The sequence below is a fragment of the Nyctereutes procyonoides genome, unplaced genomic scaffold (genome assembly GCF_905146905.1).
Source record: "Nyctereutes procyonoides isolate TBG_1078 unplaced genomic scaffold, NYPRO_anot_genome, whole genome shotgun sequence".
Classification (NCBI taxonomy): domain Eukaryota; kingdom Metazoa; phylum Chordata; class Mammalia; order Carnivora; family Canidae; genus Nyctereutes; species Nyctereutes procyonoides.
In genome coordinates this window covers 10,325,271-10,339,579 of record NW_026575052.1, presented here as the reverse complement: position 1 = coordinate 10,339,579, position 14,309 = coordinate 10,325,271, and the positions used below count along the sequence as shown (strand labels likewise).

At 42.6% G+C, this 14,309-nt stretch overlaps 1 protein-coding gene across 6 annotated transcripts in view; it reads left to right on the top strand.

The window, feature by feature from the left end:
• STPG1 (sperm tail PG-rich repeat containing 1) overlaps nucleotides 1-14,309 on the top strand; it is a 51,428-nt gene that overhangs the window by 8,034 nt on the left and 29,085 nt on the right. For all 6 annotated transcript variants that reach the window (XM_055332938.1, XM_055332939.1, XM_055332937.1 and 3 more), the window contains one exon: nucleotides 6,747-6,865. In XM_055332938.1, coding sequence (XP_055188913.1) covers nucleotides 6,747-6,865 — 119 coding nt within the window. The remainder of the gene's footprint in view (nucleotides 1-6,746; nucleotides 6,866-14,309) is intronic.

The following is a 14,309-nucleotide window of genomic DNA, read 5'->3' as shown; positions in this document are numbered from 1 at the left end:
TGGTTGACCTTTAGAATATTCTCTTAGGAGGAGTGACTGTTCAAGTTTTTTGCCTGTTTTATTAAATTGGATTTTTCTTGTTTTTAAGAGTTCTTTAAGCCATTCTAGAAATGAGTCAGTTTGTCGGCTACAGAGAGAGTGAATACCTTCTTTCAGTCTGTGACTTTTCTTTCTGCTCTTAATGATGTGCTAATCAACAGAAGGTCTTACTATAACCCAATTTGTCAATCCTTTCTATTTTAGTTACTCTGTATGTCTGTCCTATTTGAGAAATATTTACCTAGCCCGTATAATTTCTTCTAGAAATTGCATTATTTTTCCTTTTGTGTCTAGACCTATAATTCAGTTGAAATTGTTTCTGTGTATGGTATGAGGTGAATGCACAAGTTTGGTGTTTTCAGTATCTGTAACCAAGTGACCCAGTACCATTGATTGAAAGGCCATTCTTTTTCTACTACTCTGGTGTTCTGCCTTTGTCATAAATCAAGTGTCTGTGTATTTGCAGGGCTGCTTCTGGATTCTTTATTCAGCTCAAATACTATACTATGCGATACTATACTATACTTTATTCAGTCTTTTTTCTTAGAATCAACTTATTAATGTGCTAAAAAAAAATCCTTGCTGTCATTTGATTTAGATTGCATTGACTCCAGTAATCAATTTAGGGATAATTTACATCTCTATAATATTGAGTTCTTTTTTTTTAAATTTTTTATTTATTTATGATAGTCACACACACACACACACACACACACACAGAGAGAGAGAGAGAGAGAGGCAGAGACATAGGCAGAGGGAGAAGCAGGCTCCATGCACCGGGAGCCCGACGTGGGATTCGATCCCGGGTCTCCAGGATCGCGCCCTGGGCCAAAGGCAGGCGCTAAACTGCTGCGCCACCCAGGGATCCCAATATTGAGTTCTCCCATGCATGTGCATCTCTTTTATTTAAATATTCTTAAATTTTTCTCAAGAATGTTTTACAGATCTCTATGTAGAGCTTATGTGTATCTTCTTTATGTCTGTCTAGGTATTTGATTTTTATGCTGTTATAAGTGGCAATATTTTAATTTCCTTTTCTAATTGTATCCTGGTATAGAAATAAAATGAATTGACTTTTGTATATTGATCTTGATTCTAATGACCTTACTAAATTCAGCTAATCCCCTCATAGATCATCTATAGATTCTTAACTTTTTCAATGTGTAATCTTATCATCTGTAGATAATGACAGCTTTATTTCTTCCTTTCTGATCCATACATTTTCATTTATTTTTCTTGACTCTTGTACTGGTTAAAGTCCTTCAGGACAATATTAAGAAGAGTGACAACAGTCTCCTGGTTTATCTCTCTTAGGAGAAAGCTTTTAATATTTCATTATCCAGTATCATGTTTGCTATGGACTTTTGTCATGGATAGCTTTTATCAGATTAAGGAAATTTGCTTCTATTCCTAATTGGCTAGGGTTTTTTTTGTTTAATCCTAAAAGGACATTAGATTTTATGAAATACTTTTTCTATCTACTCAACAGATACTTCACCAAAAAAAAAAAGATATGCAGATGGGAAATAGCATATGAAGAGATGCTCAGCATCATTAGTTATTAGCAAAATGCAAATAAAAACCACAATGAAATACCACTACACAGCCCATGGGATGGCTGAAATGAAAAAGACTGCCCCCTATTGATGACGACATGCAGGACCAGTAACTCTCATAGTGAAGACAGAGGCACAAGAACTTTGGGGAAGAATTTGGCAATTTCTCTCAAAGTTAGACATTTGATCCAGCCATTCCTCTCCTGACTATTTACCCAACAGAAATTAAAACATATGTCGACTCAGAAGACTTGTAGTGGAATGTAGATAACAGCTTTTATTTGCAATACCCCCAAACTGGAAACAACTCAAATTTCCATCAGCAATGTCACATTTCTATATAATGAAAATACTATTCAGCAATAAAATCAATGAAGCATTGACACTTCAACAACATGATGAATCTCAAAATAATTATGCTGAAAGAAGCCAGACAAAAATGAATACATACTACATGATTCCATTCTGCATCTACTGAGATGATCATATGGTTTTGTTTGTTTTTTTTTTTTTAGTTGGTCAATATAGTGAATGACATTGACTTTCAAACATTAACCTAGCTTTGCAATACTGAGATAAACTCCACTTGGTCATGATTTATTACCTTTATGTATTGTTGGATTTAATTTACCAAAATTTTTCTAAGAATTTTTGCATGTGCCTTTATGAGGGTTATTGATCTGCAGTGGTTCCTCCCACCCCCACCATGACTTTGATTTTAGTATCAGGGTGATGCTGGCCTTCTGGAATGGATTGGGTAATGTCTTATCCTCTTCAATCTTCTGGGATAGATTATAAAAAATTAATAGGTAGAGTGTTCTATAAATGTCAACTAGGTCAAGTTAGGTAATAGCATTGCTCAAGTCATGTATTTTTTTTTTATTTTATTTTTAAGTAATCTCTACACCCAACTTGGGGCTCAAACTCACAGCCCCAAGATCAAGTGTTGCATGCTCTTACCCACTGACCTAGCCAGGTGCCCCCAAGTCTTATATATTTTTACTGATCTTCTCTCTACTTATTTAAATTATTGAAGGAGGAACTTTTAAATCTGATTATAGTTGTGGAGTATTCTATTTCTTCTTGTAGTACTATCAGTTTTTACTTCATGTATTTTTAGTTCCTTGTTATTGGGTGTATCAGCATTTAGGCCTGGTATATTCTCTTGAGGAATTGACCCCTTTATGATTACAAAATGACTCTCTTATTGCAGGTAATATTTCTTACTCTGAAATCTGCTTTGCCCGATATTAATATCTAGGTTTCTTCTGTGTAGTGTTAACATAGTGTATCTTTTCCCATTCTTTTATTTTTAACCTATTTCTGGAGTTATATCTAAAGTTTATACATATATATTTTTAAGATTTTATTTATTTTAGAGAGAGAGAGAGAATGCGAGTGGGGGGGAGGAACAGAGGGAGAGGGACAAGCAGAGGGATAGGGACAAGCAGAGGGAGAGGGACAAGCACACTGAGCACAAAGCCTGATGCAGGGCTCGATCCCAGGACCCTGATATCATGACCTGAGCCAAAATCAAGAGTTGGATGCTTAACCAACTGAGCAACCCAGGCACTCCTAAAGTATATTTCTTGAGGCATATAATTAGGTCTTTTTCTCTTAACTATTTTGACCATCTCTGTCTTTTGATTGGGATGTTTATTGAACATTGAAATTTAATGTGAATATTGGTGCATAGGTTTAAGTTTACCATCTTGGGATTTGCTTACTATTTGTCCTATGTGTTCCTTATTTACTTTTTCTGCCATCTTTTGCATTGAGTATTTTTGTTTGTTTGTTTCTGTTTTATTCCGTTTGTTGACTTATTAGGAATAACTCTTGGGGGACCTGACTTGCTCAGTTGGTGAAGCATGCAACACTTGATCTCAGGGTAGTGTGTTCATGTTGGGTATAGATTACTCTAAAAAAATTTTTTTGGGGAGGTGGGTGGAGGGTGGGGGTGACTGGGGGATGGGCACTGAGGGGGGCACTTGATGGGATGAGCACTGGGTGTTATTCTATGTGTTGGCAAATTGAACACCAATAAAAAATAAATAAAATAAATAAAAAAAATTTTTTGAAGGAAGGAATAACTTTTTGCAGTGTTTTAGAATAACTTTTTGCAGTGTTTTCTGAGTGGCTGCTTTGACCTTTGGCCGAATCAGACCTGCTGCCGGTTTTTATAAATTTAATTTTGGTTTTGATTGTCTTCTCTTTATGAATTGCATTTTTTCTTCTTCACATGCCTATTAATCCTTAATTGGATACCATATATTTTGCGTTTTATTTGTTGGGTGCTGAGTCCTTTTGTACTCTCGCAAAGTCCTGTGCTTTGTTTTGGGAGTTAAATTACTTGGAAATAGTTGGATTTTTTCAAGTCTTGCTGTTAAGTGTTGTTAGCTGGAAGCAGGGCAGCATTTAGCCTAGCATTTTGCTGTCTGTGAGGTGAAACTCTCTGCATACTCTATGTTCTAGGAATTATAAAGCTTTCTACTCTGATGAGTGGAAATAGGAGTTATGCCTATACTGATATTCAGGTGTTTTTGTTCAACTTATTTCTTTCAGTTGATTTTTTGCCCAGCCTTGGGTAGTTTTGTCACATGCATGTACTGATCGATACTCAGGAAACCAGTGCAGTCTCCAGAGCTCTTTCTCTGTGTAGCTCTCTTCTCTGGTTCTCTGCTTTGTGAACTTTAGAAACCTGGTTTTTCTGGGCTTCCAGATTCATTTCCTCAACTCAAGAAGACTGCCAGGCTCTCCCTGGTCTCCTTCCTGTGCTGTGGCTTGGAAACTTCTCCAGGCAGCAAGCTGGGGGCAATCTTATTGCTGACCCATTTGCTTCCCATTTCTCAGGAATCCATCTTTTGTTGCTTGATGTCCAGTATCTGGAAAACCATTAGTTTCATATATTTTGCCCCTGTCTAACTTCTGTTTCCACAGCTAGGAGGGCAAATCCGGTCCCACTTTGGTTGGAAATGGAAATTCAGTTATCCAGAGTGGTTGTTTATGTTTGTTTGTTTTTTTTTTAAATCTTATTTTTCGGGTTGTCTTCCTTGAGAGAGTTGCTTTCATGCATATTGTTCTACCACAGCCAGAAGCCAAAGTGTTTGATCTTCTTTTGAGTCAGGAAACTTTTCTCCTTCCCCAAGAAGATGGCTTTCCTTTTACCTTAAAAACAAAACAAAACAAAAAACAAAAAACAGAGGCCCTCTTTCTTTTCTGTTTTTTCTGCAGTCTCTTCCAGTTGCTCCATGGACTTTTAGAAACAAAAACTAGGAAGACTTGCACGTGATGCTTTCTGATTTGCTCTCTCATTCCCCTTAAAGAAAAAAATACAGAGCCATCCACCTACTAAATGAGGGTGGGAAGAGAAGGGAGGAAAGGAGTGAATATACCATATGTTTATCTCTCACATGTTTTCTAGCCCAACATTTATTCTGCTTCTTTGACTTCATCTTCAATCTGAGCAAATTAGGCAAGATTGCCACCTCCCCACTATTTCATGCATTGGTCTGTGTTGGGGAGGTCCTACTCTGGGTCAGACTCAGGAAGAAGTAGCACAGCTTGGAGCTTAAAGGCTGGGGCTCATTAGACCAGCTGTGTTCAAACCCTGGCTGTTTCACTTCAGGGCTGTGTGGTTTAGATGAGTAACTAAGCCTCAGTTTCCTCGTCTGTAAAGCTGGTTCATAATAGCATCTCCTGAGGGGGTCCCGGTTGGCATAGGGTTTCCCTGTCTGAAAAGCAGTTTTGTGTTTCCAAAAATTCAGAAACTAAGAAATGGGCCTTAAAGATAGTTTCTATGCAATGTCACCCCCACATCCTGCCACCTTTCTTTCCCTTAGCTCTCTTTTTTCAACTTTTGCACACATTTTCTCTTTGAGGGTTCCCACTTGGGTGTTGAGATGATATGGCTCCATGTTGTGCACATCCTGCAGAGGCAGGATGGACCCCTACCCAAAATTTGGCTTGAATGTCAAGACCAGTGATGCCACATACTCAACAAGAGGATATGAGAAGGTTTATTACTCACATAATGAGGCTTCCTGAGGGAGCAGGGGAGGCTTCCCAATCTGGCCCCAGAATGGCTGGAGAGAGGGGAAGGGAGACACACTTGGGGTTTTATTGTGGTTAGGAGGTGGGGTTGGAGTGAGGAAAAGATGTTGTATGGTTTGATCTTCTGGTACCAAAGAGAAGAGCCTCCAGGGCTTCTCATCAGTTTACCCAATGTGGGGCAGGAGGGGAAGAGGAAAGACTAAGACTTTAGAGCTGTCAGCATCCAACATCAAGACATGGAGTCAGATTCTATTACACTCTCAGGTGGGAGTTTGTGATTCATCTGCTGTGCAGAGAGTTGCTACCTGTGGAGACTTAAGAATTATCCCAACGTGTGAGGCCTTCTCTCAGATGCAGGAAGGGGGAGGAAGAAAGCAGGGAATTTATATATCATTGATACGTCACAACCCAGACATCTACAATTTTAAGTTGATTTGCTACCTGATCCCCTTATGCTTTTTACCCCGCGTTTGCACAAAGCAAAAACGTAAATTTACACTCGTCTTGCACAGTGCCAGGACAGCAAGCCCGTTTGGGATTTCCCTAACCTATTTGGATTTTTTGGTGCTTTGCTGAGGTGTGAGTCTGGGCTGAGGATGAACACCCATCTCCTCTTCCTGGCTGCTCTAGAATGGTTTTGTGTCCCCTTTTGCATGGCAAGACTGTCTTCCCTGTCAGATCCCTCCTCTTCCCTGGGACAATATGCTTCAGTGATGTGACCAAGTCTCACTAGTTTAAGGGTTGAAGTGGGAGTGGTGGGGGGGGGCGGGGGGATACCCAATAAATTACCAAGAGGGAAAGAAAGTAAAGAGAATATTTTTTAAAAAGTAAGTTTCATGTTTATCTCCTGTCAGAAGACAACTTTCTCTTCTTTTCCATTTAAAATAAAACTAAGGGGCGCCTGGCTAGCTCAGTCGGTGGAGCGTGAGACTCTTGATCTCGCAGTTGTGAGTTCAAGCCCCGCGTTGGGTGTGGAGTTTACCTAAAAATAAAATCTTGAAAAAAATAACAAAACAAAATAAAATAAAACTTTAAAATGCTCTTTGTTTTCTGGATTTGTCAGTTCTCCATGCTAATTTTTATTTTGTTTCTATCGTTTAGGTTTTACTGCCGCATATCCAACACAATCCTCCATTCCTTTTAAAAGCCAGACTTCAACAATTCTAGAATCAGAAAAAAAGGGATTCAACAGTCAAGCCAAGAGATTTTATTATAAAAAGGTAATGACATCGAATAGAGACTCTTCTAGTCTGGCTTTGAGCCTCAGGAGACAGGCTCACAAGTCGGGCTGGTGCAGTTATCACTGGGACCAGTAGAGGGCAGTGTCACCCAAGGAGCCACAGCCTCCTCCCCACTTGGGTGCTCTGAATCCTAAGAGTGAGTTGGGAAGGTATTAGATCCAGGGAGAACAGCGTCTGGACTTAGGGTGCCACTTTGAATGCCAAAAAACTATTTTTAAGAAGAAATGTATTTTAAAATTTATTATAAAAATATAAAATTCAAAAATTGCTGGTATATGAAGTAAAAAGTAAAAATCCTTTTCAACCCCCCACCCCCACCCCCACCCCCAGTTTCACTTCTCTTGACAGGAGAAGAGATATAAGGTTTTCTTCAAATAACACACTAGGAAAAACAAAAGAGTCAAATAAATTCTAAATGACCTATGTGATGAAGGCCCCCCTCCTCTTTTTAAAAAAGTTCCTTTAACTTCCTTCCTTATTACTGATCTTGTTTTTCCTCCGCCCTACCCTCTTCCCCACATATTTCTGCGTCCCTTTTCCTCTTTGATCTGGAAAATTCTGCTTGGCTCCTGATCCTCAGGCAGCTTGGCCTTTCACTGGCTGAAGGCCCAAGGGTCTGACCTTCTCTCTCTCACCAGCAGGGGGCTGAAGCACCTCACAGTCATCCTTAGAGTCTTTTAACATCTTCCTTCCTTTATTCATTTAACCAAGATCTTTAGAATAACATCCTTTTGAAGGAGTCATCATCTCGGCTATCTTTGTCTGCATTCTGAAAGTGGTTTTGATCCCATAACCTACCAAGATGGTGGAGAGGGAAGGAGGAGATGTAGGTGCTGAAGGCAAGTGAGTCAGACAGGACTTGGGGGGAGGGCTGTTGCTCAGCAAGCCCCTTTGCCCCTGGGCCTGTTCCTGCTTTGTAAACAAGAGTGCTGAATGAGAGAATGTTTAAGACCCTTTCACTTCTGACATTTTAGGATTCTGAGAAAGCAAATAATAAAGAATATAGTGTGGGTGTAGATGCACGCACACACACACACACACACACACACACACCACACACATTTTTAATTACTTGAAGGTTTTCCCCAAAGATGATAAATAAGATATTTGCTCAGGAGCTTCCTCTCTTCTCCCTCTAGTTTCTGGGTCTGTTTTAACTGTCCCTCTGTCTCTTGGGTTTGGTGTCGCGTTTGTCAAGCCAGTGATAATATATTGTCCATCTCTAGAACACTTGTAGTCCAGCCTCCAATAAAAGTAATAGCAGCCACAATTTACTGATGCCTTCTCTGTGTGCAGTCACTTTTAGACCACATCTCTAATCCTCAGAACAATGCTAAAAAGGAAGGGTTTATTATCTTAATTTAACAGGAGAGGAAATTGAGGCTTAGGAAAGTTAAATGACCCACCCAAGGTCATACAGCACAGGGCTTGGCGCATAAGAGGCCCGACATAAATATTTGCTGAATCAACGTGGAAAGAATTAGACCTCAAACCCAGGTCTAGCTCACTCCAAAGCCTCATGTTCTTTCCACACACAACCACACCCCCTTTTGTGGCCTGCGAAGCCCTACATTTGATTTCTGAAAGTCAGCAGGTATGTTTCTGAATAGGCCTTAGCAAAACAGCCCAAGCTCAAGAGAGGGAAAGATGTCAAGCAATGTGCGTAGGTGCCATTCTACGTGATCTAATTCTGAAGACTGAAATCCTGAAACCGAAGAGGGCATCATTTCGAGTTAGTGTTCTAGCTATTATTGCTCTTCAGAAAAGTTTCTGCTGAAGGAACCAAGGTGGCAGACAGCCAAGGCTACAGGCAGCATCAAATACAGAAAAGAAATCATTCAGAAGTTTGATTCGCACTTTCCACATGTAGTCAGCATCGGTTTAACAACATGGAAGCTTTCAACTAAGCATTTGAAAGTCTTCTGTAAAGAAGGATGGAATTTTGTGGCAAGAGCATGGGATCCGTAAATCAGGTCCCTGTGCTCTGCCCCGTTGAAGAGCTGTGCATCCTTAGACTAGTCCCTTGGCTTTTTTTTTTTTTTTTAAACTTGAAGCTTTTTTTTTTTTTTAAGATTTTATTTATTTATTCATAAGAGACACAGAGAGAGGCAGAGACACAGGCAGAGGGAGAAGCAGGCTCCATGTAGGGAGCCCGATGTGGGACTCGATCCCAGGACTCCAGGATCAGGCCCTGGGCTGAAGGCGGCACTAAACCGCTGAGCCACTCAGGGATCCCTTGTCTCTTGGCTTTTCAGAACTTCAGCTTCCTCATCTGAAACATCAGAAAAATTTGGGCTATATCATTTTTTAGGTTCGTCAAGCTATGAAAAGAGAGAGAGAGGGAAAACTTTCTTGTCCCATGCTCATTATTCTCATTTTTCTTGAAGGAAACGGACACGGAGAAGTTAAAGATCTTGTTTAACATCACCCAATAATTTAGTGAGGCAATGCAAATTAAAAACAGATTTTAAAACTCTGGTGTTTCACCACCCTTCTTAGAACATTAATCATCCACACCCTGAGCCTGATCTCATAACTTGGTTGTATCCGCACAATAGTTCTGTGACCCATTTAGCACATCTTTAACACAGAGCATCGGCGTCTTGTGCAATGTGCGCTTACCTTATCAGTCTAACCTTGTGGGGAAACACTGCCCAGCTCGCATGCCCTGTATGGATCTGAGTCCTGGGTACAGGGAATCCTTCGTAGAGCTTGGTTTCAGGACTGGCAGTTGGTGCTGCTAGAAACGAAGTCTGCTTCCCTGCACATTTTAGGATTATTTCCAGATGTGTGGGTGACTCTGTGTGCATGAGGAGACATGCCTAATCCGGGACAGAATGTAGCCCAGGAGCCCGAATGTAGCCCAGGAGCCCGATGGACATTTTCTTCCTCCCCCTCCCTCTTTCCCATCTTCCTCTGGACGGTGGCCACTGCTTTCCAAGCTGTGTAATGCTAACAATATCTTCGCATCATTTTAAGAGCAAGGATGTTATAATAGGCAGGCCCTTGCCGGGGATGACTGTTCCGTGATTCTAAACCTGACTTATCCCTTCCAGACTTAAATGAATGAATGCTGGTAGCGTGTGGGCACTGTATCTTCTAGATGGGTGCAATTTAAAAATACATGTGACATTTATATGTCGGGCCCAACAGTAAGTCCACCCTCCCACATGGTATATAGGCCTGTGTTTAATTTGTGGTGAACTTGTATGAAGTTAATAATATTTCACTTATTAACTTGGCAAGGCACTGGACCAGGGATATTTTACATGTCCAGGATATTTAAGTGAAAGGAAGTTCAGTCTGCAGGGACTGCCATGTTCAAGGGGATAATTACCCCAAGTGTACGCTCAGCTGCGCGTTTGAACCATAGTAGGGCCCTGCCTGACCTTTCTGCCCTGGAAGCCTGATTTCTCCATATCATCACCGGCACACCTCCCTAAGGAGACTGTAGTATATGTTCCTAGAAATAACAAACACTTGGCTGGCACTGACCACATGCCAGGCACCCCTCGAAGACTTTTGCATTTATTAACTCATTTAATCCCCATAATAACCCTGTGAAGTGAGTCTTATCATTATCCCTGATTTCTACATAATGACCCTGAGACACAAAGAGGATTGAGTAACTTGTACAGCCAGGGTCAGGCAAGAGTAAGGATGGGCTCAGGCAGTAGCTCCTGGTTCCCAGACACTGTTCCATGTGTCTCCTCGGGACGGAAGCAATGACACCTCCTCTGTGCTCTGACAGCTGCTCCTGTGCCCCTGGCCACCTTCTGCTTGGCCTGATGGTAGTAGGTGTGTACGTTGTGAAGTCTTGGGGTCATCGGTGTGCTTTCCTCACCCTAGCACCCCTCAAAAGTGCACAGAGCAAATGAACCCCACTCCAGTCTCCACATTCATTGAGTCATGGAACACACCCCATCCGTTCGTGCACGTCCATCCCACTCCTAGAACGTGTGAGCTAACAGGTTGTGCTGTGTCTTCACACCTTAGCACAGGCTCTGGTCCGCAGGAGCTTGCCATGTGTGTTTGTTAAGTTTTTGCCAATATTCCAGTTGGGGGATTTCAAGGGGCTGCTAATAAACTGATACCAGATTCGAGCAAGAGGAGGGCTCTGAAAAAAAGAGGAGCAGGGGTGCTCTCGGGGGCAATACCCTCAATAACCGGTGCTTCAAAAATGAGGGCTTGACTTCTCTTGTCTATGTTTGTAACCCAGCCTGCCGGGCCAGCTGTGGCCAAAGACCTTGGGCCCATTCTAATCTGGCAGGCGGCCAGTGACCCCACTGCGCTGGCTTCCTCACACTTACCTGAGTGACTCAGAAACAATCTCCTCAAGAGACTGCATCCCATTCTCCTGCTTGTTCCTTAGGGCTCCCAGAGAACTTTCCTTTCTGATATCCTCCCCCATTCTGAACAAAAATGTGGTGTTTCCCTGCATGGAGGATGTTCCCTCCCTTTTCAGCTGTGATCAGAGGTGTGGGAACTTTGAGGCCAGACAGAAATATATGTGGGGTGAGGTAGGTGGGGAGAGAAAGCAGGGAGGGGGAAGGGTGTCTTACAAGGAATGAATCTGAGTCTGAGATAGTTTGAACCAGAAGGGCCTCGGTGGCCCTGCATCCCCGGAGTCAGCAGAAGGACCCTTTCTGTGATGGTGTCTCACAGTGAAGCCCACTGGTAGGCCAGGTAGAGGCAACACTGGTGCTCAAAAGTGCTGCCAACTCCGGGCCCCTCTCCCTGGCTCCCTGGTGGATTCCTGAGATGAGGTCTGAAAACCACAGATCCTGACAGCCACCCCACACACCTCCTTGCAGGTTCACAGATGAGGGGCAGGAGGTCCAGTAAGGGGATGTGCCCTGGGGACAGATGCCAGCTCTCCCACCGTGCAGTCAGTGCTGTCCTCATCACTTTGGCCACGTCAACCTGAGGGAAAGCTTTCTGGTTTCAACGAAGTCAACAAGGTCGATGGACTCATTGTCCCAAGCCCCTAAAACTAGAGGCATTTGTACAAAAGAAATCGTTCCCTCAAGAGCCCTAAATCCCTGTGTGGTAAAACCAGTGGGTTAGCCATAGCACAGGGGTCTGCTTCCACCTCAGGCACGTCCTCCTCCTGTTAGATACTTCTAAGCCCTTCAGCAGACCCCTGATTTTCATTCATTCTGTCTGCTCCGGAGCAAAGCCAACTTGCCAGCCCCAAAATAGACCGAAGCAAGTTGAAATATCTTTGAAGAGTCAAAAGGCAGCTCTAGTGTGGTCTTTGGTCAATGATCCAACAGAGACTACGCTTCCCAAGCCAAGAAATGGATCAACAAACCACTGATTTGAAAGTATTAATTGAACAGAACTTCTGAAATCAGGGCTAGAACCTTCAGGCTCTCTCTATAAATGGCTCCAGGTTACTTCCCAGAGTAACCTGGAGTATATGGGCAACACTTCCTATAACCTATGGACATATCTAGGGTGAGGAGGTACATGCCCTGCTCCCTGTTGCCGCCGCCTCATTGCCTGTCTAACCTATCCCAAGGTTGAGTGAACATAGATCTTTGTCCCACCCGTGGTACCTGCAGAGGCTGCCATTTGGGACTCTAATCCTTCCAAAGGGCTCTCAAAGTGCATTTCAACCAAATGTCACCTAGATATGTGTTGGGTCAAGGGGTGGGAGCACATCAACTCGTCCTCCCATGGTCACTCCCACTCTCAAGGTCTTTTACCCCCATGGGAAGCTTTGGCTCCATCGCAGATGTCTTGGGCAATGCCAAGAGTAGTGGCCACACACCGGCGCTGCTCTCACCCTTCTGCAGGAATCGTGAATCAAACCCACTCAATCCTCACACTGTGGGGAGGCCTGGAAGACAACAGTATGGGATCCACATGGTCCTCTTGGCACTGGGCAGGCAGTCAGCCAACCTCAGCTAAATAGTTCTCTTCCCTTCTCCCTCACTACACCCATTTTTGCTTTGTCTGTTTATTTCGTTTTTGCCTTCTGGGGTGGTCTTGGCTAAGAAAACTTGGTTTTGCAGCTAAGTTCACTCCAGTTCCAATCACTTGGATTCTTACTCCTGGGATCCACCCTGAGAGGTCTAAACTCACCCAAGTCACAAAAAGTCGTATGAACTGTTACCCAGAAGTGGAAGTTCTGGATTTTTATTGCCCTCCCAGCCAGCCATTCACCAGTTGCAGGAGAAAGCCTGAAGGCTCTGCAGTTGGAAGTCTCCCTCTGAAGAGCTTAAAAACCTACCTGCGTGTCGTGGGAAGGCAGCGGCGCGCTGGTAAACCAGCTGTCCTCTCCACAAAGGAAAGTTCTGATTTACGGCATTTGCCAATTTCTGCGGTGTAAATACTCCCACCTTGCTTTCAATCTACCACCAGCAAAATCTCTGACATTCTAACAGTAACCCTCTCAAGCTGCCACGGGCTGGCTGCAGCATAGTGCTGCCTCTTTTCAGAAATATCCTTAAGAGTGAACAGACAGTCCTCTCTCCCTCCAGGCTAAGAGGCGACAGCCCTCTTCATATTTGGCCTGGACTCGAACCAGTTTGCAACATAGCAGAAGTAAAACATGATCAAGGTCCGGTGGGGTTGCCAGAGTTAGCAAATAAAAACACAAGATTTCTAGTTAATGTAGAATTTCAGATAAATAGCAACTATTTTAGTATAAGTATATCCCAAATATTGCATGGGATATACTTACACTAAAATAGCTTTTCGCTGTTTATCTGAAGTTCAAATTTAACTGGCAGAGTAGGAGGGAGCAGCCTTGCACGTCTTGTATTTTATTAGGCAATTCTAGCTCCTCAGACACAGGTAGGTGCCGGGAAAGTTTGTGTGAACTGATGATGGCAGTATGGAGTGTGGCGTAGACTGGAAGCTGGAGGTGCGTGTCTTCCTTATTCACTATTTAAACCTGGAAGAGTTACATGTCCTGCCTCAGCTCTTTGATTTAGGGGCTCTTGAAGCCAAGAGACACCCAAAGGCATTGAATACAATATCTTTGATTTACAAATGAGGAAACTGAGGCCCAGCCATGTGACTTGCTCAAGGTCATTTAGCTCTTAGCAGCATTAAGACTAAAATTTCCTGATTCAAACTCAGTGGGATTTTTTTTCTTTTATCCTATACATTCTCATTTGAAAATCAGTTTGGTTTAGTAGGTAAGAGTAGACTCTGTATGTGTATTGGGGTGGGCAAAATGGGTGAAGGGAGTCAAAAGGTACAAACTTCTAGTTATAAATAAGTCATGGGGATGTAACGTACAGTGTGGCAACTACAGTTAGCAATACTGTATTGCATTTTGGGAGTTGCTAAGAGAGATCTTAAAAGTTCTTAAAAGAACTACTAGATCTTAAAAGTTCTCATCACAAGACAAAAATTCTGTAACTGTGTATGGTGATAGATGTTAACTGGACTGACTGTGGCGATCACT